The sequence below is a fragment of the Phalangium opilio genome, unplaced genomic scaffold (genome assembly GCF_054372755.1).
Source record: "Phalangium opilio isolate 3A_F unplaced genomic scaffold, DU_Popi_V2 ptg000003l_1, whole genome shotgun sequence".
NCBI classification, from domain to species: Eukaryota; Metazoa; Arthropoda; class Arachnida; order Opiliones; family Phalangiidae; genus Phalangium; species Phalangium opilio.
In genome coordinates, this window is record NW_028324145.1 from 10050586 (window position 1) to 10076587 (window position 26002).

Genomic DNA, 26002 nt, shown 5'->3' on the forward strand with positions numbered 1-26002 from the left:
GCTAGTTCGAGAACGACAACCGAGAATTGACTACACTCGGTTAATTTTGCATGGTCCATCATCCTATTTAGTCTGTACTAAGCCTTTAACAGCGCCTCAGCAACAGGCGTCTCTTTACCTCGAATCTATGACCTACGTTCACTTCAAAATTGCAAGCTCCAGTTTGTAACCAGTGACAAACTTATGGAACACATATCTTATGAACTTATGCTTGTACCTTTTAACAATTCAATGTTAAAGCGTGAACGACTAAAAGTTTATTATTTTAGTTTATGGGATTATTAATTACGCGCCTTTTAAGGGGAGTTGGGGGTGCATGCAACTTTAAAAATTTGTGTTTTAAAAGTTTGGGAGGGGGCTTGTTTAAAATCCCGGGGATTTAACATAAACGTCCCATCTAATTTAAAATACTCTAGAAAAGGATTTAGGAAGTGACAGCGCCGAGGTATAACTATATAAGAATGCCAGACTTGTGTATTTTCTTTTAAGAAGGATGCTTTTCAAAAATCACTATGACAGCCCCTAGTCCTCACCCTCTCTCCTTGCGTTCCTCTCACTTATTTTGGGGATGAAGTTGTTAAGAAACTTTGGTTCCCTTCCTACTAGGCCTAGTTGGCTTTTAGGGATTTTGTATTTTAGTTTTAAGCGAAGATGAAACGTAACAAATAGTTAATTTGTTTTATTTATAACTATAAAAATAGGCCTAAGACGAAACTTATCAGTTCAGAGTGGAGATTGATGAGGTAATTTTAGGATTGCTTTGTTATTGTTGTATATTAAAGCTAGGCCTATCACTCGACTAAGCCTAATTGACGCTTGAATTGAATTGAACTGAACTGAATAAGTTTGAAAGTTCCTTAAGCCTAATTCTATTTTGGCGCAATTTTTCAAGGTTGCTAAGCCTAACTGACGGTATACGGAAATATCACTATTCCCTAAACAATTACACACAAGAATTCGAAACGAAGTTAAGCCTAACTGACGTCTGAAGATTTGGAATGAAATTAAATTATATTTATTTCTCTAAGCCTTACTTCATTTTTCAAGGGATGTTATTCAACATTTTAATTGACACATAAATATCACTAAGCCTTTGTTAAAATCTTACAGTGGAAATGGCAAGGCTTAACGTTCTTTTTTCTTAGAGATTTCTTTATAAAGATATTAGAATTTAGAAGCTTCAGATAGAAATAAAAAAGCGTGTGAACGCCAAGATTTATTACTACCATATGAGTAAGCAAAAATATTCGCGGGATTTTTCTATTAATAGTCTAGTTCTAAACTAAAAGTATGTAGGAAGACCTAAAAAAAAGAGGCCCATCAAAACCACACACGAAACTTTCGTTTCAAATTCAACGAAACGAAAAGATAATCAGACGACAGTATATATACATATACCTAGATATAATGACCTAGGCCTATAAAACAAAATAAAAGTTTTCTGTGGAAAAAGTTTTAGACCATTTAAAATTCCACTGAATCTTCGTAGGAAAAATAATTGGGTCTGGGAACAAGGACCAAACTATCGTAAAAAAGACTTTCTTTCTTCCTTCCTTCCACGTTTTTGAATTTTTAATAAGAAGAAAAGCTGATAGAAGAAAAAAAGAGTTAGTCCCAAATTAAACTTTGAAAAGAATGAACTTGAGATTTTGAGGAAATAAAAGAGACAAGTATAAAAGTACAAGTTTCGTCCCTGCATGGTATTTCTTCCCCCCCCCCCTCGCGACACATCACGTTGCAGAATTGTTTATCAGTATGTTTCATTCGTTTTGTTAGAAATCCATACTTATGAAGTAAACGTTCAAATTATAAAGGACATTAGATATACAAATCATAACTTAGGTTAATATACTTCGAGTTATTAGCTTTGGTAATATCACCGTCTTGAAAATTCATTGACTAAAACGTAAAAAACCTCATTTTCCGACAATAAACGTCGTAAAATTTGGGGCAACTTAGACTATTTTTGCAGAAGAATCAGCTACCACACTCTTTAAAGTAAACTTAATCAGTATCAATATTATTAACGTGACCAAAGGCAAGTGTTACCTAGCTGAGACTTTACGCTTAACTGGTCCAACGTGAACAATAGAGAGTTTAAGCATCCCCTACACGCGTACGTGTAGCCACCTTTGACAATGCATTGGTCTAATGCACTGTGGAAGGTAGCTACACGTACGCGTTTAGGGGATGCTTAAACTCTCTATTCTTTATAAGGAACAAGGCATATTTTTTTTCTCGCTCTTATATTTTAGCGCAAAATTGAAGTACACGTAAAAAACTATTTTACGATACGTTAGGCTTAGCTGTATAGTTTCGACCCTAACCCGTTAATACGACCTGGAGTTTAAAGCAAAGTAGAAGGCGGGCACCCATTATATTTGTATGTAATTGCATTAACCTCGAAATAGGATCATCGCCGTGGTTTACTCTCGTCTTATAATGTTTGAGATCGGTTCATCAAAAAAGAGTTGGTTAAACTTTGGATTGTTATACTCGGGATCAAAATTGGATTGGCGCCTTTGACTATTGACTATACGGGATTACGGCGACATAGGGACTACCCCGCCTTTCTTAGTGCTGTCAAGTGAGATTAGTATCCTATTTTAAAAAGAAAGAAATGGGTTCTCGTCCTGAATATGACAAAGGTGCTAAGCAATTTTCCCCTGCATCGTATATATAGTCGAAGTATGTTATGATGGGGAGTTTTTTTGGGGGGGGGGGACTCGAACCCTGGTTCCTAGACAATGTATAAACACGACCCAGTGATCTCAGTTTTTTATAGAAAGTTGAGTGACGAAAATTAGAGTTAATCCCCTGGAAAATTACTGGGAAAGTTTGAACAAAGTAAGCTTTATTATAATACATCCAATATAGGCTAAAATTGGTATAATCTATTTTTTGTTGTTTATTTTTGTCTATATAAATGTAGCTTAAATTATTTAAAATTTGAATATAATTTGTTAGGTCTATTTTACCCCTTACTTTGAAGGTACTCTTTTTATTTGTCAGCGTAAGATTGTTGATAAAAGTCGCTAAAATTGGTATAATCTTGTTTTGGTCTGGTTTATTTTGTTTTTAGTCTATATAAATATAGATTGAATTGTTTAAAATTTGAATAGAATTTGTTAGGCCTAACTTTGTAGGTACTCTTTTATTTGTTAACGTAAGATTGTTGATAAAAGTCGCTAAAATAATCTTGTTATTGTCTGGTTTGTTTTCGTTTTTAAATATAGCTTAAATTATTTAGAAATTGAATAGAAGTTCTTAGGCCTATTTTTAGGCCTAACACTGTACGTACTCTTTTATTAGTCAACGTAAGATTGTAACTTGATAAAAGTCTTTTCAAACTACTTGAAAGTTGAACAGAAGAAGTTATTGGCTTTAGATTCCTGCAAAGATCGGACCTGGACGTCCTTTTTGAAATTTAATATCAATATTTTCAATTTTCAACTTTTAAGTTAACTTTATAAGATATCTCGTATCCTCTTATGAACTCATATTGGACCCCCTGAATGGTATCAACTATAGCCAATACTTTAAAAAGATCAATATTGGTACTCTCCATTCTTCAATGGAATACGCCTATTTTGGTACAGTACTTCTTTGTTTATCTATACTCAATATGTGCTGCACCCGTTTGAAATTGAAACTTGGTCCTTTTATACCCTCTTGAAAATGAAACCAATTTCCTATTAATATATATATTCACGGCCTAAAAGTTTCAAGAGAGACGAGTGAGAATTTGAACAATTTCAAAACCTCTTCAACAGATGCATCTTTTAGTAAAGTCAACATATAACCCTCCCCCCTTTTCCTTCTAAATGACTTTTAATTTTCTGGTCCGTTACCTGAGAATATTCACGTTACTGGTGTACTTAATGAGCCTTTGCCATTCGCCGCCTTGTAAGACTAGTCTGTACAGGGTATTTCTAAATCTTAGAAATCGTGGGAAATCAATTTGGAGTTGAAAATGTAACTTCTATGGATATTTTACTCTTAAGGGACACTGTTTGCGAGTTATTTAAACGTCATTGGAGTGTTTTAAGGGTGACCCCCCTCTTAATTAGATTTAATTAAGAAATTGAAAAAAAAATGATAATTAAATTTAAGGGATCATCCGTTAAACAATTCAATCTTAAGTTTCGTAACTTCTTATCGGTGGCATTTAGAGCAAAATGGACTCAATATCACCCACTATACACTTTGATCCTGCCACTATTCCTTTGGGAACACGCTGTATATTTTAAAATCACTTGGCATGAAAAAAGAAAGTGGGTTCTCAATTTTTTTTCTTAACGGAAATTAAATTTTTTCTTGTCAACTTCTTTCTATTTTTTATCCCGTGTTTAATTTTTCTTTTTTTCATTTTATGTTTTTTCTTTTTCAAAGTTAATTTAAACATCAAGTTTTAGAGCTAGTGAAAAAAGGTTACCCCCCCCCCCCTGGGATTTAATTTTTAATTTAAGAATAAAAAATGTCGCTGGTATTTCTTTTGAAGATGAGGCATTCGGGTCGTTAAATAGAAGTTTGAGTAATTTCTTTTGTTTGATAAAATATTGGTGGTTTTAATATTTTAAATATCTTTATGTTAGTCCGGCCAGGGAGGAGTAGAAAGGGAGACCTTTTACCTGAACTCCCACAGTCTGAGAAAAGGGGTTCAATTGGTTCCTTCTTGACAAGTGGGTTACTGTTTATATATATTGAGCTACTATATAGCGCCCTCTCTCCAACACAAAATGTACTATTTTCAAAAACAAAGTCTTCTTAATGATCTACAGCCAACGGACGCTTTTTTTTTAACTTATCAAGATTCTCGCCAGAGGGCAGTTCGTAGTTAGAGTTTGCTAGAACTCTGATACCGCTAGCCACGTGGTTATTCCCCTATAACCCGCTGTGGGAGCTAAGACCCACGGTTGTCAGTCTATAAAAAGAACTCCTTCTCAACTCCTCCCTGGTCTGCATGTCACATTCTATACTAACCTTTCCTTTGTACATTTCTTCCTAGTCCAGCTTTCCATATATGTGCAATAGACTGAAACTCGATCCATCATTTTTTAAAAGAAAAAAAAAATACTTCGGACAATCTTTATAACGACACCTTTGAGACACTGTATACTTTTTATATCCGTTTTTCTTAAAATCTTTTGACCTAACCCGTTGAAACAAAGCCAACCGCCGAATTCCCTTGTTGGCTTGGGAACGTGACCTCCTTTATCGAGCTATAGTACCAACGCAAATCGTAAAGGCCTTTTAGCCCCTCATTTAAAGCCATCTTAACGCGATAGACAGTAGAGTTAAAAGAAATTTTTGGGACCATCCAAAAGAGGGAGGGAGAGAAAAGCCAACTATTAAATGACCACTAATTTTATTTGATGTCCCCATAGGATAGGTTTTATATTTTTTTATATCTTTTCTTGGACCTAAAGATTATTATTTCTTTTGGGTTTAGGGACACCAAATTGTTAATGGATAAACCGCAACTTATACTCGAGGTTACTGGTAACCTTGGCTTTGTATACTGGATAATATGAGAGTCAACTAACCTTTGGCTTTACTGACAAGTAAAATTTTTAATTTTGGGTGTACAGCTCGCTGGAGCAATTCCGTGTAATAGTAGAAGTACATGCTTTAAAGTAATTGACTATCCTAAAACTTCAAATATATAGTCTGCTCACTGGATCACGCGTCAGTAAGGCATGATCAAGTGATCTATAGCTTAGAACAGGCACTAATGAGGTTGGCTGTGCCATCTCAAAACTCCGTAACGGTTACGTTAGGTTAGGTTGCCATAGCTCGAAATTGCGCCTCAATTATACTTCTAGAAATAAACTTCGTGTCATAATAGAAAAAAGTAACCCCCTTTCCAAAAATCACAAAAAAATGAAGAGACCTAGCTAGAATGTTAGAAAGGAGCCACAGTTTTTATTAGTTCCCTTGGTAGCAATGGGAATTGCTTTAATCCTAGCAATTTTTTTCTATGGGTCCCTGAGATAACTGCAACGTCGTTACAATCATTGTTTCCGATGCGATGGCACGAGGCCTTCCTTCGTAAGTACGTACGACTTTTGGGGTCCCAATCTTTTTAGTTTTTCAGAATAAAAGAGCGAGAGAGAGAGAGAGGGAGAGAGGGAGAGAGGGAAGGGCGAGTTATTGTGAGAACAGTATGTGCTCGATATATTGTCTTGGTATTGTATAAATTGTCTGGGCCCATGTACCAGTTTGGTTGGTATTTTCTGATTGGACTACGTTCCAAGAAGGGGGGGGGGATATAATCCCTTATGATAGGAAGTGTACTTCGATACTTCTTTATTAGCTTTGTTATACCACGCAGTTATTGGGTTTAGCCCCCCCACTCAAGTCATCTGTGTTTTCTCCCATTTCCTTTCCGGAATCTGGAATCCCAGGATGAAAGTTGGAAGTTTATTCTTTATTTCTGCCATGGGGGGGGGGGCGAAACTAACTGCTGTTTTCGTTCTCTATGTACACTATAATTGCTTATCCCTTAAATCGCCAGAGATTCGATTCCTCGTACTAATCCTTAAAATTTGGAAGAGATTATAGTGTAACATTGTTGCTATTCTATAACCAATGAAGGATAGGATCGCGGATTTTTGCCCAATCAATGAAGATAATATCTTGAACTTTATAAAGATAATCGCGGCTTAGAAGTATTTTTAGCAGTTCTAAATCAGACAGTGATATTTGTGGCCGTCTTATCCATTGGGTCTGATGGGCACTTGTTTATGGGGAGTCCTATAAACATATGGCCTATTGAGGTGGGACCCATGATTCGTATGCTTATTTGAATATGTAACGAAACGTACTGCATTGCCCAGGGACCTATAAAGTTTAGCATGATCTTGATATACTAGAGTCCTGGATTGACAAAATGCCCAGTTTTCATATCCCAGTAAGCAGCACTGAAGGACATGTCCCCGCTCCCCCACAAGCATTTATTTGTCCATTAAAGTGTTACGAAGTAAGCTCAGCTCTCGTTTCCCTTGCACCTTTATATTTTCTTTGAAGTTTTTCTTCTTTGATCGGTAAGAGCTTAGAGCTATTGGCATTATACGTATTCAGTCTTATCCCCAATATTATAGGAAACAAAGTTTGTCGTCGCCGCTTCTTCTTATAGACCCAAGAAACGTTCCCTCAGCATGTGTACCAAAGTAATTATTCTCCTACCCTTTTGCTTATACTCATGGCGATTGGCTGCGTAGTTGGTACTGTACATTATGGTGACAAAAAGTACAGTTTCTTTCCTTTTTATCTACCGAGCACTTTTAATGGGGCAAAGGCCTGGGTGTAATGAAGCGAAAGACCCACACTGCAGACTGGCCCGATAAATTGTCGATGAAAGAAAGCACCCTACTTCTCATCCCCCCTCCAGACCATCATCCCTTTCGGCAATATTAACACTCTGCATCTCTTCTTTCGCCTTTACCTCTTTAGGGATAGCGATATCTTTCGTTTATCCGTCGCATAGTAGATGAGATGATTGATGTATAGACTATTTTGTTAATTACCTGCAAATACAGATTTGGGATTAGGTTTTTCTTCGCACCAAGAGGCAACGTCAGACTGAGCCCCAGTTCACTTTACACGCGGAGGGAGGCTAGTCAATTCACGCGGCCTTTAACGGTGCTTTTTATCGCGAAGGAATTAACCCAAGATGGTGACCTCCTACAACCCCTGGTGTTTGTTTATTTTCTCGAATTGTTGGAATGGACGGTCTATTCCAAGAGAAAGTTGAACCATTTCAGGACTACACACTAGTCTTAACCTTCTCATCCTTGGTTTGTGCTGTAGGAAATGCTCTTGAAAGAAAAATAACCGAGGCTCATACTCGGATCATAGCTAGTTGGAACTTTGATAGGCAAGCAGCTCTGCTTAAGCCTTGCTCTGACATCACCCAGAGGGGAGTTGGGTTTTGATTCGACCGATTAGTTCGCTTTTAAAAGGGTTTCTTTTTAGTTTTTTTCTTGTTCCCTATCAAACAAGGGAAGGGTGGAATAATTTTTAAGAGTCAGCCAGCGGCGATCTTTGCTAGACTGCTTTTTTATTGTGCTTTCGTCTCCTAATGTTGATGGGTTAGAGAATTTGATGGCTTAAATAGCACGGTTTTATCCCTGAAATGATGACCCTCGAGTCTGGCCGGGTTTTCTTTAGTTTTTGGCAAAGTTGAAATGAGAAATCGAAATTACTTCAATTGGTTTTCGATATTTATACCAAATTGATTTGTTGAACTTTTGATGTATTGGCTTGGTCATTTCTAAAATTATATCACGTGTGTAAGGTCAAATTTACCGTTTACTTTAGGAAACTGGCATCCATGTTTAATTCCTGAAGTTTACATATAAGTCGGGCTTGATTTTAGAGTTCGTCTGCTTGAAATTTAGGCCTAAAATTTGGGTTACGGAATCCGTGACCATTACTTCAATTTGTATGAAACAAAAAATTGTTTCTAACGCATTTAAGTGACGTTTTTGGTTGCGTTTAGCAAGAGAAACCGATTGCTTAACCTGTGTTTTTTTGGTAGCTGCGGCTGAACGAGTCTTTGTGACCTCGACAAAAACAGTGTTCAAACCCTTTTTAAAACAAGATTCTTGCCCGAATAATATTAAAAATGGACTATTACAGTTAAAACTTTCTCGACAAAGTTTTGCCTATCTTTGAGGGGTGTTTTGGTGGTGCACCCACCCACCACCCTTTTAATAATTTTCCTTAGTAACTTTATACGATCCGAAACTTGGTCGTGGATTTTTTTCTTCTTCTCGATATAGGCCTAGTTAAGGTTAAAGATCACGAGATAATTAAGCTATCTCTGGCGGCGAGCGGCAAGCAGATATGACTGTGTAAGGGTTGCGAAGCTATGTACTAACTTTTCCCATTACCGAGTTTTAATTTAGTTTGGCAGAACTTTCTCTCCATTCGACATTCTATCCCAAATTGAATTATAGCCCCTATAAGTTGTGAGAGTTTCTAAGGTCAGGGTTGCGCCAAGTACGGGATACCGTAAGCTATACTTGTTTTCGGGACGTTTACTTTGAGAAGGTACTGCTATTAAAGTAATATCATTTGTGTTACTAAGAATGTGTAAGGCAATGATTCTAAACCGGTCTTCACGTAATTCATGACGTCTGCAGCTGGTATATTAATCAAGAGATATCGTATTTTTTGCATAAATTAATCATTTTCAGAAAACGATTAACACTTTAATGCATTTTATCGGTGTTTAAAAAAAGATTCGACTACCACGGACGCCTCCGTATTATTAGTAACCTTACAATGGCGTTACTGTTGCCCTAGATATTCTCGCATCATATTAGATTCGTCTACAATTTCGGAATCGTCCTTGGTTCAAATTTCAGCGGGCCAAATTTAATTGGTTTTGAAAGCATTGAAGTCATATGAAACTTGTATTTTCATTATAGTTTACGTGGATCGCATTGCTCTTAATTATTTGAGTGGAATTGATTTAATCTAACCCTAACCGTACTCTAGGATTCCTTATAAATCGGGTAAAAAAATAAAAATGTTCAAGAATTTAAAGATACGTCTGTTCATATCTAAGAAAACATGCTTTAGCACTACTTTTAAATACTTTTGAGTACTTTTTGTTGTCGTGCCTTTCCGCTAGAGTTAGTTTTCAAAGACGGTTATAAAGAAAAATAAATAAATACAGTTTGACGACGATAAAAAAACGTCAAAACCTTACGTAAAAACTTTTGCGTCAGCACTTCTTCATCTATAGCCATAGAGTTATATCATAAGTTAATAAGATATGTTCCATAAGTATGACGCTTCCTAAACTTCGAAATGCCTGTGATTTAATTACTAAGAGCTATAGTTCAAGAACGACAATTGAGAATTGATTACACGCGGTTTTGCGGTCAATCTTCCTATTTAGTCTGCCTTTGACATGCAGCGCCTCACCAGGCGTCGCTTTACCTCGAATCTATGACCTAGGTCATTCACTTCATGTCAAGCTCCAGATAGTAACCAGTGACAAACTTATGGAACATATCTTATGACCTTATGGGAATATATATATATATATATATATATATATATATATATATATATATATATATAAACAATAACTTTGTTCAAATTTTTTCTATTTTTTTTTGCACCATCAATTCGGTTGTAATTCTCCATGAATATTTATTTCTTCCGTACAGTTCAACCTTAGAACCATTTAATTAAAAAACTATAGTTAAATTATATCGGAGGAAAAGTAGTTCCGAATGAATAACACTTCAATTCAGTTCGACTCCTTACCCCTCCTTCCAGTATTAGCTCCACCCCCTACCGTGAAACGGAACTCTCCACCCCTACCGTGTAATTCAATTTTTTCATTTAGAATTCACGTGATAATTTAATAAATTCTTAACCCGTTTAACCAATAAGAGTATATATATAAAAAGTAAATGTCAGAAAAGAAGAATTTTCCAATAAACATAGCTTAAACTCAAAGCTCCGTAATACGGAAACTTACTTGAAAAGTTTAAAGAGATTGGGCTCTTTGTTTGGCAGTTAAAAGCGGCCTCAATTCTATTCGTTGTGTTCGTCGATCCTTGGCCATATTACGTCTGACGAAAATAGACAAGCGTATACGTGACACACACCTTGCATGACCGATTTTTAAAGATCTCTACTCTATTCGCTACAAAGTTTTTATTTCAAATTGAACTGTAGCTCTTTACTGTGTTGATCCTTTGAACATTTTTTTCTTTTTGGTTTTTGTAACTGTATCAAAGACCCATATGAAATAGAAAAACTAAGAACATAGATCCTAAAGGTTAATTGAATCACGAGAAATTTAATTTCTTTGTTGTTGTTCATACTAAATTAATTACTATATAATTATGTTCGGTCAAAATAGATTATAACACTCGGGGCTGGATATTTTTACGTAGGTTAAAAATAATTAGGAAATATAACCGGGCGTCTTTTATTTATTTATTTATTTATTTATTTATTTATTTATTTATTTATTTATTTATTTTTTGGTTTAAGGGAGCCCTTAATAAAAATTCGAAGAAATATTTGAGTAGAGGGAAAGCTACCATATAGGGTGAAACCCCTTAATGCTTTTTCTACGAGCGCCTGTAGAAATGTTTAACCCGCAATACACCAATGTTCAACGAAAAGCTAGCTTACAGGGGTTTTAATATTTGAAATTAACGTAATATTTTTCAAACTAATTCATCATAATATTTTATTAAATTTATTGCGTACAATTGGGGCAGCTAATTTTATTTTTAATTCGAATTAGAATAATAATTAGTAAGATTACTTTAAAATGAAAACGAATTTAAGAAGTTTCTTGATAAGTTATATATTACAAAACACTTTAAAAGCGTCTAGCAAGGAAATTCGAAATTAAGTACAGTAACATCGTGAAACTAGGCATATACCTCGTCAAAATCACACGTGACTGAAATTCAAAGTATACTTCAAAAGTTCGTATTACCTTAAACCTTTTCCGAAATGAATTTGAGTTTTAATACCAATTTCTCTGGTATGTTTTGGAAAAGGCAATAAAATGGCGGCAATACTCTAAAAGGTTCCCAAAAGTAAAGGTGTTATTTATCTACATTAATGCAATGCCCTTTATACCCTTTTCTAGAAAGTAGTTTCCTAATTGATAAATTCTGTAGAAAGCTTTTGAAGGACAAGAACAAGAACCCAGAAAGAGAATCCCATCTTAATTCTTCTCACTCAATCAAGCTTAAAACTGTACACGAAATACAGGGTGTTTCTGATATGTTTTGCCCTATATTAAAAGGGTATGTGTTATTAGGGTCAAACTGAGTGCAAAGTGTTAAGTAATATGGGGTCATCAACATTTAGTTATTGAGATATGGTATGGGTTCCCAAACACTGACTGGCCCCCTAAATTAAGAAACTAATTAGTGACACAGTGATTAACTTTATCATTTTATGGTACACTTTTGATATAGATAGCTTTCTCCGATTGAATTGAGATTATTCGACGCATGTGTGACTGTTCTCCGTGTTTTGGGGGCCCATATCTGTGTAACTAAATGTTGTAGACCCCCCATGCATGTTCTTTAACACCACTTTCAACTCAATTTGACCCTGAGGTCAGACCAATAAATTTATGGTATACTTATCAGAAACACCCTGTATAGTCAGTCTGTCTACCAAACTTCAATGGAATAGAAAGCTATTTCCGATGTAATAAGAATCCCAATCAACTAGTACATAGCTTTCTGTTAATTAGTTAGCCATCTTGGCATTCTTCGCATTTTCGTTTGCTATAACTGCAGAGTTGTCAAAGAAGCTGCATGTCACGAAAGAGTCAAGGATATTGAATATGGTTTTTTCTTTTGAATTTTGTTACCGAAATTTTCTTAAGTAGTAAAAGTTTAGAACATCATGGTGCAACCCAATATTCTAATTAATCTTTTCCAATATTTAATTTCAATAAAATAAAAGAACAAAAATTCTAGAAACCTCTGATTTTAATGTTTAGAAAAGTTTTGCAATTGGAGTAATTTTAATTGAGGTTGCTTTAAATCTTTGGAAACCTTATAAGTCACTTTTTGAATTGAAATTAAACATACATTTTAATTAATTCTAAAGGTTCCCAAAAGCGTCAGGAAGTTCTCGTATTTCTTAATTAAATTGAAATTGAATTCGTATATATATGGTTTCTTTTAGAAGTATTCCCGATTTCAAAAATTCGTTTAGAGGTCAATACAACGTTACTTGACACTATTATCAAAGGCTTTTAAACCCATACGTTTTCCATCCTTCCATTTCCAAAGATTTTGGTATAAAAAATTCTTTATCACGGTAAAAGGTAGGCCTGTGATACGCTTAATGTAATTTCTTCAGGTGTATAAAAACCCGTTTCTCAAAAAAAAACCTCTCAATCATCTTTTCTATTAAAAATGATGGTCGAAGTTTCTTTTATATTATTTTACAAAGTCACTTGGCACTAAGGGATATAAACCCGGGAGGATTTCCCCTTCTTTAATAACGGTGCAAACCAACGCCTGTACAGTCTTACCTTTTTCGTCTGTATTTGATGCCGGTATTTTATAAGTTATATAAAAAATTGGAGAAAAGATATAACGGCAGAAAGACCGGCTATTTCATTTCTTATCAACAAAAATATCTCTAGAATCGAAATATTTATTTTTTTTTTCCAAATTTTGAAGTTGAATCTAATCCTTTGGTTGAAGATACGGGTAATCTTACACGGATATGTATTAAATAACACGAATCTCCGTATTAACTTCAGTATTCTTTCATCTCCGGAAAAAGAAAACTTAACCATTTATACTTTTTTATCTTCTAGTATACACCAATAGTAACGTGAGAATTTACCAGGGGTTTAGGGGTAGAGAGATGGTTTTTGTATGGGGTTTACTAAGCGTGAATTATGCCTTTGGTTGCACTACATTCTCAATATGAAATAAAATGCGATAATAATTTTGTTCAAGATCAACAAACAAAGTTTTGTAAACTAAATAAATCCCAGCAAAAGTAGTCGATGTAAACTGCTCTTGAACAGTAAGGAGATTTCACACTTAAAATATTGCGTTATGGTTCAGGTTAATTTAACTAAAAACACTCTGAATTTTCTTCTTTAAGGCGCTGAAAAGTTTTACACTTACACTCTTTTAGATTTAAATAATCATTACTAGCACTCTTTACATCTACTATGTCATTAACTATTGATGTTATCATGGTTAAAACTCGGAAACTAGACACTAATTAGTACGTTTAACGAAGCGTACTTATATTCTTTCTTCGCGAGTTGCACCCTGGGTAGTAATTTTAATATTAAAAGGCATTGATTTTATTTCTTTTCCTCAAAAGAGCTCTGAGTTTTTGGGCACAAAGGGTGGACGTTATCTTTAGCCAAACTTGAAACGTGTCAGAAGACAGAGAAAGAGAGAGAGTTAGAAGTTTTATTTTTACTTTGAAATATTTTTTCCCGCGCTTTTATGAAGACACGCGCTCGTGCCAGCGTTGAAGTGGCAACTCTCGTTGTACGACCTTTGACTCCACCCCCCCCCACCCCATTTTCCCGCCATTTTTCAGCGAAACGCAATCATTGGAGCGAGATAAACTCGACTCACTCGCTTCTCATTTTTAAAAATGATTTCTTTTCTAATTTTTTATTTTATTTTTTCGGTTTTTTGTTTTCTTTTATAAAATATTATCTTCAATTCTTTCCATTTATATATCGATTGGATAAGTTTAAACTTTAGAAGTTCTTTTAAACTTTAGATGGAGTCTAGACAAAGTTTTCTTTGTTTCGAACATTTTTCGGTTGAAAGTTAGGGTTAGGGTTAGGTGCTAAGCTTACTTTATAAAAGGGTCATGTGAGGCTTATATATTAGGCCTAAATAGGTCTCCATCGTTTTGGGAACGGTTTCTGCCTGGTCCAATCGTGAAACATCATTTCATTGTAATTTTAATTAGAAACTTTCGGGATAATTTACTAGGAAACATGTTCTGTTACGTCTTTGGAAGGTCAGTAAAAAGAGGTTTAAATTTGTTTGCAAATGAAAACAAGAGCTAATAGTGTTTACTTGTTTATTTTTACCAAAAACAATTGAAACACGACTTGTTACGACAGGCTTTTTAAATATTTGTTTTAGCTTCTTGCATTTCTAAACAACCTGACATTAAGACCAAACATTCTACATCTATAGTCTGCACCTTAATTTCATTTGAAATTTAATTCTATATGGTAATTATTTAAATTAGATGAACAAGGCTTAAGTAAATTCCAATTTAGTATCCTTTACAGAAACAAAGAGAAAAACCCCTGAAAATACCTACTCTTTTCTTGCAAATTCTTTTGTCCTTAAAAATTTATTTTTATAGTCTCTAATTTCAGTTTCTTTCCCAAAACAGTAAAAAAGAATTTATTTTGCTTTAATGAGACTTAAACTCATCTTATGTTTCTATTCTTGCATTGTGTTGAATTTGTTTTTTCTTAGTCCTAAGATGGGGTTCACCTTTCTTTTCTTCTAAAAGTTTAGTTTTTCATCATTTGTAAAGCCCGGGGCTCCTAATTAAAAATAATTACTCAAAATTAATGATGTATCAAAGTAGCTTCATTATTTTTTTCTTCTAAGTTATAAGGAGGAACAAGATTGGGATTTTATTTTAAACTCTCGAGTTGCTTTTAACAGCTAATGATTAATCTTAAATTAAGTCGTTTGCCTTTTATATTAGAATTTCCTTCCAGGGTAATTAGTTTCAACCAAAGATAATTAATTATTAGGCTTGTTTTCTTAACAAATTAAATACCTGACTTTAGATTTTTGGGTTTTTTTAGCTTAAATCTAACCTAATATTAACCCTAATTTGACAAATTTTCCTTTGCAGGCCCAATCTTAACCCTAATTTGACATTCACACTTTTAAGGCCCAATCTTAACTCTAATTTGACCTATTCTCTTTTTTAAAGGTCCAATCTTAACCCTAATTTTACAAGCGCTCTTTTCAAGGCCCAATCTTGACTCTAGTTTGACCTATTCTCTTTTTTCAAGGCCCAATGTTTACCCTAATTTGATCTACGCTCTTTTCAAGGCCTAATCTTATCCTTAATTTAACATACTCTCTTTTGAAGGCCCAATCTTGACTCTAATCTAACTATTCTCTCTTTTCAAGGCCCAATCTTGACTTTAATTTGACCTGTTCTCTTTCTGCAAGGCCCAATCTTAACCCTAAAATTGACCTACTCTCTTGAGGTTATAGTAAACATAGTAACCAGAAGCATATTGAATAACACTTGATATATAAAACAAAACTAAGTCTCTAGAGGTATTAATAATATAAACAGAGAAAAGAAAAGTATGGAACGCGTATTGTCTTTGACACATAACAAGGCGGTAACATCTGTTTTGGAACGTGCCACACGGTGTCACAGCCGCACTGGGACCCGCGTCAGAACGTGTATTGAAGAAACTGGCCAGATCTTCTTTCTTCTTCCTGTTAGGAGTGTAAGCCTAAAACGTGTCATACACCTTTCTTTTTTTTTCTCAAAAGGAGGGTATTTTCAATATGTTCAAAGAAAAAGGCGCGAATTTCGTGATCAATCTGTTATTTCGCGCGCTCCCCAAAGTATTGACTGGAACCATGCTGAAACTTTTGTTGGAAAGTCCTTGAAATAAAAAAATCAATCAAAATAAAGTAGGTCGAAATTTAATCTAACGGAACTGAACAGATCTGGTGCCGTATATCTTTTTAAATGGAGCTATAAACACCCATTTCTAAGTCGTGTAACGTATACTAGGAATGAATACAGCTACTAGGGATCATTGTGTATCCGTTTTATCAAAGTATCTAGGCAACTTTTTTTTTTGCGAAGAGCTAGACTAATGTATCCTCGCGTTGAACCTTCCGCGTTCGTCTGACCTCGCCTTTGCTATCAGACAATGAAATGGCAGTTAGAAATACGTCAGAATTATGGGGCGTGACAGGGATAGTTAGTTCTCAAGCCCGGTATACCCATAAAAGCCGGGTGGAAATTAACACCAGAGATATAGGGGTGCACGATGATTCCCATTACTATATGTATTCCTGCTTAGAAAGATACGTTCACTTCATACCGAATAGGTCGTTAGTTGTTAAAGAAATAGATCAAAAGTTACGGTAGTTTCGAGGTATTGGATTTTCTGGGGTTCAACTTGATAATGATGTGGTTTTCAGTTGATATTCCCAAGTTTCCAATGGCAATTTATACCTTTTCAAAACTTGTAACAAGCGAAAATTGTGGGTTCTTTTTTTACATTGTTTTATAGTTTAAGTTTTAGCTCTTGCTGTTATCAATACTAACTTAATAAGAGCTTCAACCGTCATTGAAATTCCATCCGAATCCTACGATATTTTTTTATTTATTTACTTACTTGTTATCCTTCTCAAACCCCGCAAGCCGTCTATTGCGAAAATACAGACTTTAGTCAGTTTTCTCATAACGTCTCAAAATCATAACGGGTCTATATTCGTAGGAATTTTTCTTATAAATACGCTGATAAAATATTAAGTTTTATTGTTGTTTTTTTAACCCTTATGGGATGAAATTCTTATATACATATATATTAAAAATTATCTCCAAGGAGTTCTACAAAATTTTCCAGCGTTGTTTTTCCACGCTTGTTATCAATTGATGTCACTGCATGATGTCACTAAAGTATTTCCTTCAGGGTCAGCTAAAATTCCGCGAAAATGTTGATATTAAAGCGGTGATATTATCTTCTCCATCAAGAACTTTAATAATGTTCACTATAAAAAAAATATAAATATATATATATTGATATGACAAAAAAATTTAATATAAAACACTTTACACTATATATTAAAGTTCCAATATTTGTGACGTGTACTTTAAAAACATTTTATACCCCGTAATATAAATTAATTATTTTGACAGCGAGTTACGAAATTGTTTATATTATTATAATTTTAAATGTTTTTATTTCCGTGGAAAGAAAATTCTTTGAATATAAAAACAAAAGTGAAAAATTATTTTTGATATTTACAAATATTTCATTGTTTTGTTAGTGAAAGTTTTGTCATTTAAGGCAAGGTTTTAATGGCTTCTCTTCTCTTCTTTTTAAAGCCGAAATGGGACCATGGATGATCTGGACGCTTTGGATCAGCTACTCAAAACTTACGATCGTCGGGCCCTGCCACAATCGCATCTAGGTATGCAATTACAACTGTTAACTCTTATCTTAAACCAGCGCTTCTCAAACTGTGGTCCGTGGACCGGCACCGGTCCGCGGACATGCGGCTGGTATGGTCCGTCATACATAGTTGAAAAAAAACCGGTCCGCAAGGTTAAAAAGTTTGAGAAGCGCTGTCTTAAACCATTCCCCACTTTATACTTTCCCTTGGCTATACTGCAAAGGTACACTATCTTTAAACTGCGGCCTATACCGTGAGGTAAAACTCATTGTAAATTCAACCAGGTTTTTATTGCCTCTTTAAATTGACTTGCCTAATAACCTAAGAAAACCACAGTTCCTCTGTTTTTACTAGAGAAAAGGTTATTTGATAGATATAGCGGTTGCTAGCAAATTGATCCACTTTTTATGGTAAAGGTATTTTGTAAGTGAGCTCGATGCGGCGACTAAATCTATCCCAAGATGCTAACTAAGATCACCCCCGCCTTTTTAGTTTTTTTTTGTATCGCAAGATAGCTTTAGTGTATCTCGAAGCCTTTGTTTTAGGTGAATTAAGTATGAGAGGGTATTTTTTATTCAAGCCCCAAAAAGGAACTGATATTAACGTTACCTACTTTACTTAAACGGCGTGTTTTTAGTTTTCGTTATGGTAACCTGAAACTGGCGTAAGCACAGGGTAGCTAATTTGCCTAAACGACCACGTCCCGTTATCTCTTAGCGTTATTAGGGTATTTTTCCAATAAGCTAATGGTTATTCGGACCTATACTTTCTCTTAGTAACTTCATATGAAGGCTCATGAGAAAGAATAGTAAAATTCGTTGGATATGTAATCTTAAATTCCCAAGTTTTCTCTTATATTTTTAGGAGTACCAACGACGGTTGAGTGCGAAATTTACATTCGAAGTTTTGGATCCATCAATCCCGCAACTATGGTAAGGATGGGGTTAGACTTAAGTTTAGACGCTTCTCTAAGCCTTGGTTAGTTCATTTGATGCATCTCATTGAATATATTTAATCCTGCCAATCCATTATGTAATATCTGATGGGTATTGTTAGGCCTAAACCTTTTAATTCATTCTTCAGATAATACTGATTTACCTTACGTTTAATGATGTTTTGACAGGGAAAGTTAGGCTTAAGCAACCTAAGTGAAATTAGGCCTAACTATGTCTATTATTTCATCGTGTTCAAGGACTACGCCGTCGATCTGTACTTGAGACAAAGTTGGTTAGATCAGCGACTTAGACGAGACAATTCCACTCGGCCCCTGGATCTGAATGACCCTAAACTGGTGCAGAAAATTTGGAAACCGGAAGTATTCTTTCCTAACGCTAAAGATGCAGATTTTCAATACGTCACCGTTCCAAACGTATTAGTTCGAGTCAAACCCGAAGGCAAGATCCTCTACATGCTCAGGTTGGTCTGAGTTTTTTTAATGGTTTGTTCTTTGGCTGCTGACTCAGTGGCGCGTGTTTCAGTAATCCTTTTTTTCCACGTAACAATCTTATTAACGCGATCAAAATCGTTCTTGCGTGATAATAGACAAAGAGATCCGATTATAACCCTACCCAAGGGATAAAACAAAGTCTATTTTGTTGGTATTTATTTACTGGAAAGTAAACCGGAACAGAACCTAGGGCATCTGCCGCGTATGGGACTTGTCACTAGTATTTTTAACAAAAGCCAGAACTTTCCTTATTGTTCACCCAAAAGTTGTTGTCATTAGGTGTTGTGTAATATAGATGGAAACGTGATACAGGACTGGTTAGTTTACTACGAAAAATTGAGTTGAACCGTGGCTAGGTTATACAATACTTGTATGTTTTTGACCTAAACCAGATTGAATCTCCTAAAGGTGGATTCGCAAAGGCGCTGAAAGCTGAAGCTGAAAGTGGAAACTGAAAGCTGAATGAAAAATCAGTTTCAGCGGACTCTTTCGCAAAGAGGCAAAAACTGGTTTTTTAAAGCTGAAGCGCAAAGCAAACGCTGAAAGCAGGCTGATTTTAAGTTTCAGCCAAGATCAAACCGAGGTTGATCTTTCAGCTTCAGCGCCGTACCACGTGATGCCAAGAGCCAATCAAAAAAGGGGGCGCTGGGGTCACGGTTTTGAAATTATTTACGCGGGTATTTTAAAACGGTGAATATCGTGTCTTGTTGTCTTGAAAATGTTTTTTGTGAAAGAATTAATTAAACAAGAAAACGATAACAAAAAGCGAAAAATATTTGAGAGAAGAAAATAGCAAAAAGGATAGAAATGAGATAAAATAACAATATTGTGGAATGAGGTTACAATAAACAATCTAAATAGAATAAATTGGAAAAGTAGCAATAATTTCAGGTTAAAACATATCCAATTGAGTAATATTTTGGAAAAGAGAGAAATTTACTCAGTTGATAAACCCACCAACGGCGCTTTTTCCGCAAAAAGTTTTCTGTTCTTCTTTTTCGTTTCAAAAGTAATAATTTCTTTTTTAATAATAATAACAGCAACAAGTTCAGATTCACCGACGTCATTTTATTTCTATATTTTTTGTGATGAATCCCTAGCGGCTGTTAATAAAAACTAATGCTTTGCGAAAGGTACAGCGGGAAGCTTAAACTGGTTTTTGAAGATGAAACTTTTTTTGGAAAAAAAAGCGCTCAGTTTTTTTCAGCTTCAGCTTCAGCTTTACGCTTTTTGAGTGGTTTCAGCGCCTTTGCGAATCCACCTTAACACGTGATATGGTTCAACGTGACATTCGCTGTAAAAAGATACCATAGCTCATAAGATATTTTCTTGTTATACCAAAGTTCTAGTTTCTTTTGGAAAGTTTTCCCAAGTGTCCGAGGGTACGTGTGTGACATCCGCTTATTATTGGAGGAATCTTTGTTATATTTGGCCCTTAGTACACTTTTCTTCATTTCTTCCGTATATCTGTCCGATTTCTTTGTCGTTGCAACTAACACCTTCCTGACCTCGACTTTTTCTCTCCGCCCCCCCCCCTTGCTTCTTAACCCTTTTTTTTGGTTAGGCCTATGAATTGTACCCAAGTACATTGGTACACTTTTCCCTTTTTTGGGCGGATGACGCTGCAAAGTCTGGGAAAATAAACGTGATGCAATTATTTATTTTTTCCACGACGTACAGGTTTTCCTTTTTGTATTATTTTCTTTTAACACTCAATCTTTGTTCTTCTGAGGTATAGGAAGGATCGAGTTTCCTCACTCTTTCTTCCGTTTTTTTTTTCTGCTTCCTTCAAAGTAAACTATCTGAGGCGGCAATTTTTATTATTTGGTGTTGGCATAAGTCCGTAGGATATGTTCCATAAGTTTGTCAATGGCTACAAACTGGAGCCTGTCATGAAGTGAGTGAGGTCATAGATTCGAGGTAAAGCGACGCCTGGTGCTGAGGCGCTGCATGTCAAAGGCTTAGTACAGACTAAATAGGAAGATTGAAGTCCTGCAAAATTAGCCATCCGAGTGTAGGACTTCAATTCTCCCTTGTCGTTCTCGAACTAGCTCTCTTTAAGTCTCTAGCATATTTCGAAGTATAGAAAGTGTCATACTTTTGGAACATATCTTATAAACTTATGGTGTTGTTGGTGGTGATGGTGTGGTGGATTTTTCCATCCCTTTTTCTTTAACTTCTTTTATTTTTTCGAGGTTTTCAGAACATTGTTTTGCTTTCTTCTTTTTTCGTCTCTCCCTCTTTTCTCCATTGGGGGATTGGCTTTTTTAGACTTAAGCTCCGGTTCTCTTGTATGATGGACTTGTACCGTTATCCCATGGACACTCAAATATGTACCATCGAATTGGCCTCTTGTAAGTAATAATACTGTCTCTCTCAATCAACGTATTGGGTACATGATTGGTTTTCCCAAAAAATTTTAAGATCTTTATCTGTTTGGTTTTGCTTCCTGTCTCCTCCTATATTACTTTTTTTCTTCTTCCAAAACTGTCAAGTCTCGAAGACGGTGGAGGAGTTGGTACTTCAGTGGTCCGCCGGTAAACCTATTATCCTTTACGAAAATTTGAAGTTGCCCCAATTTGAGATTGAAAATGTCAGCACCGCTCTGTGTCGAGAGAAGTTTCATATGGGGGAGTACGGTTGTCTCAAAGCCGAGTTTTATTTGAGACGTTCTCTTGGATTTCATTTGGTTCAGTCGTATCTACCCACCATCTTGATTGTTGTCATCAGTTGGGTCTCTTTTTGGCTGGACGTCGAGTCTATACCGGCACGAATTACTCTAGGGGTCACGACCTTGCTGACTATTTCGTCGAAAGTGAGTCCAACGAATTATTCCCTTCTTAACGTCGTCATCATTGAGAAACGTTTTTATGGATGATAGCTAAGCCTATTAATTTGTAGTTAGGCTTAATGTAGTTGGGAAGCCTAGCTACGAGATATGTTCCATAAGTTTGTCACTGGTTACTGAGAGCTTGTCTCGTAAAGCGACGCCTGGTGCATGAGGTGTTGTCAAAGGCTTAGGACACACTAAATAGAAAGATGGACTATGCAAAATTAACCGAGTGTAGGCCTTCAATTCTCGCTTGTCGTTCTCGAACTATCTCTCAGTAAGCATTAAGAAGGATAGGTAGTCTATACTTATGGAACATATCTTTTATTAAACTTATGATATCATCCAAAACGTTTTTATTCGCATGATTAAGTTAATGCTGTTTATTTAGTTATATATTATTTGAGGAAATGTTTCCCATAAAATTTGTTTTAACTTCAAATTTTTAGCCGGTGGTTTTTTATTTCTCTTCTGGCATCGAAATGAAATCCATTCTTTTAATTATCGATGTTTCTCTTTTAATAAGAAAGTAGATTTTGATGGCTCAAAAAAACCTTTTCATTTTTTGTCAACGTTAGCATCTGGTTCTAAATCCATCTGCTACGATTACGGATCAGGTATCATTCAAAAACCAAAAACAAAATAAGAGAGAATAACCCCCCCTGACTTTGCTAATTATAGATAGATTTTTAATTATAATATCTTGCGTGACCTTCTTTTTCTTTTTTGAAAGCGTTTATTTCCGTGCATTTCCTTTTGTTTACGAGGTTGTTTACGCGTTGCACGTTTGTTTGTACAGTACTAAATGATGCTATGAAGGAATTATCTAGTCTCTAGAGCTTTAGGTATTGGTTGGAGAGCGGGTCCTTAACTGGCGTTCCAATCTCCCCGTTCCCGATTTATAAATACGAATTAGGGTTCCGGCATCCAGAGTAACTTGCCCCCCGTCTCCTACGTCAAGGCCATCGACGTTTGGATGGGCGCTTGCACCACCTTCGTCTTCGCGGCCCTTCTCGAATTTACACTCGTCAATTATCTTTGGAGGAAACGACCCGCCGTTCCCGGACAAGGAAGCTGCTTTAGATTGATCCCGGGACGAGGTGGAGCGGCTAACCGAATCTCTCACAATAATATGACCAATACCAACACCGAGAAACAGCCGGTAAGCCGATTACCTATAGAGCTAGATACCTCTACAATGTTTACTAGATACCGTAGCGCGTGACGTCGGATTAGAACTCTCCAAATACATCCTCGTTCTTGTTGAACGTGTTATTCATTGGTAGCTGAAACCAGAGTGAATTATCAATTAAATCTAGAGCAGTAGAACCTCCAGCCTTCAGTTGGAAGGTGTAGAAATGAATTCAAATACCCTGTTTTGTTTTATTACGTAACTTCTTCTGTCTGAGGCGGACACTAATTAGGGTCTTTGTAGTCCCTTTAAGCTCACCCGCTACCTTATTTAGCGGGAACAAATATATATATAATTGATCCATTAGCGTTTAGCATCAAGGTAAGTGGCGAACGAATATCAAGCGGTACCCTTTGATGCCGGTCTTTCTACTCCTGTTCGGACAATTCTCTCCGCAGAAACATATCGTATAGTGAATCCCGTATTAACTAAACTAACTTTAAAGCCCAGGAGAAAATGGAACACGATACTTTGTAATTACTTATATGTCTGCGGTTTTGCATCGATGGAAGCCATGACCGATATATCAAATAGTATATACTAGACTTCTAAAGAGCTCTTTGAAGTTTCCTCGGGTCAAAGGACACAGAGCTCAGGCGTTCGTTTAAAATACTGCAAGGATATGTCCTTAGAAGAATGTGATAAAATAACCCAGCCCAAACGACCACAGTACTTCCCCTCCCCCTTTACTCTTATGTTAAATCTTACGTCAAAACACCAACTTCCGTTTAAGGAAATATGGGAGGAAGTTAGCGGAAGTCCGTCCCGGAAGTTGACCCCAATTTTTTATTTTATTTATCTAGAGGTTTTTTTTTCTTGGCCAAGCTAGGCCTAGTAAAGCTAGCCTTTTCGTCAATTGATTTTCGTTTTGTGTCAGGCAAAATTTCTGAATACGTCCGAAGGGGGCGAAGCGGAAGAAGCCCGTTGGAAGGGAGTGGTCTTGGAAAACCAGGAATTGACCCATCGAAGCGGTGGCGTCGGCGGTGACATTCCCGAAGGAGGCGGCGGACCTCCAACCACCGTAACCATCGGAAGACTTCCGGAAGCGGTTGTCGTTCCACCACCCAGTTCCCCTAAATTCCAAGCTAAACGCATCGACCAAATGTGTCGCGTTGTCTTCCCAATCTTCTTCCTCATTTTCAATTTAATTTATTGGCCCTATTACCTTTTCTGAACATCGCCGATACGTATTCGAGATTACGTCACGTCACGTCACTCTGAACCTTCCTATACACTTAGCCCATGGATCATTGTAGTTAAGCCTAAATACCTGTACGCCGTGTATGTAAATAACCTAACCCTAATTCAAAAAGGAGAGTCTGCCATATAAAAAATGCTTGAGGAATCTCGAACGGGGAATTGAAGCAATAGGCGTTTATATAAACTGTATTTAGACCACACCATCAAGATGGAGCTTAAAATGATCTTCTTAAATACATGGGACTTAAAAACACCCTCGTAGGATAGGAAACGCGGGACATTTGAATACATACCATGATTATGACGGATGGAGGCATGTCTTCCCGCTTAAGAATCTACCCGGCGCTTTGTTTCGCTTTGTAACTATATAAGCAGCTTTATAAAATCGCCTATAAATTTATAAGAAATTAAAATAATTTTAATTGAGACAAGAAAGGATTCGTTCTGTGTACATAATTACGTAAGTAAGACCAAATTAACCACAGCCATTCCATAAAACCCAGTTGGAAAAACCTTAAAAAAAACTCAATATAGTCTAGATTATTTATGTTCAGCACGCGATAAATTAAATAAATCGCTTTTGATTCGTCAAGTTAGTAAATAAATAAATAAATACGTAAACAAATATATCTATATAGTAAACATTTATTAGTGTATTAAAAGAAAATTAATAACCTTTAAAAGTATTAATTGTAGTTTTACACCGCACCGAGATATTTTGGACACTTTAATGTCTGAAATATTTACTGGATTACACAGAAATGTTTAAAAACAAATCACAACCATACAATGCACATTGTCATTGTTTAAATGTGTATATTAAATATGTGAAATTATATGGGGGAAACAAGGGGGGATGAAATATAGTAAGGAGGGAAATTATAAAACAAACTCGTAAAAAAATAAATAAATGAAAAGATTTTTTCGCGAATCTCGCGTTTTTAAGGTTTTGAAAAATATAAGAAATAGGCCTAATATGGAAAACGTTTTGCGAATATTTGAAAAAAACGAGTGATAGGCTGCATAATTATTATTATTAGGGAATTAAAAGTTATTAAAAGCTTTAAGCTAATCAATATAATATTGGGGAGTTAATTAAAAACTCTCCGTGAAACCAAAAATAAGAAAAAATGTACACGCGTATACCGGTACCTATATTATATATAAATGAAATTAATTAATTAATAAATAAATATATATATAAATTGATTAAACACAAAAGTAAACGTAAAAATTTATTATGTAAATAAATAAATATGGTTAACAATAAAACGGAAAGATTATTCTATTCAATTTTTATCGTTTTGCTGAAATTTACGGTCTTTAAATTACATTCGATAAAAGGTCGTATCTTTTTGGCCAATTTTAGTAGATTGAGGCACCTAATTTTGGCCTAAAATGGCAACTTTCCAATGTAACGAACGAGCGGCTTCATTTAGTACCACGTGACACTAGCTGGTGCTAAAATTCTTTTCTTTTTCCAACCATGAGTCATTTTATCGCGCCAGTTTGTGACTTGGAGGGGGGAGGGATGGAGTTTGAAATATTCGTTAGCAGCGTAGCCCACTCGATCCGCGTTCCCGGACGCTGCGCTGCTCGCGCTATAGCTATAGCGCGAGCAGCTTGCGTCGTGATGCGCGTGA

General features: G+C 35.7%; 1 protein-coding gene across 4 annotated transcripts in view; it reads left to right on the forward strand.

Annotated features, from left to right (window-relative positions):
• Positions 1-25643, forward strand: part of LOC149717711 (glycine receptor subunit alpha-4-like) — a 44736-nt gene extending 19093 nt beyond the window's left edge. For 3 of the 4 annotated variants that reach the window (XM_089840587.1, XM_089840589.1, XM_089840586.1), the window contains 8 exons: positions 17623-17708; positions 18555-18622; positions 18883-19106; positions 21409-21491; positions 21633-21952; positions 22546-22584; positions 22884-23129; positions 24037-25643. In XM_089840587.1, coding sequence (XP_089696713.1) covers positions 17623-17708; positions 18555-18622; positions 18883-19106; positions 21409-21491; positions 21633-21952; positions 22546-22584; positions 22884-23129; positions 24037-24333 — 1363 coding nt within the window. In that variant the 3' untranslated portion in view covers positions 24334-25643. The remainder of the gene's footprint in view (positions 1-17622; positions 17709-18554; positions 18623-18882; positions 19107-21408; positions 21492-21632; positions 21953-22545; positions 22585-22883; positions 23130-24036) is intronic. The other variant, XM_089840590.1, reaches the window with a different exon arrangement.
• The last annotated feature ends 359 nt before the right edge of the window (positions 25644-26002 follow it).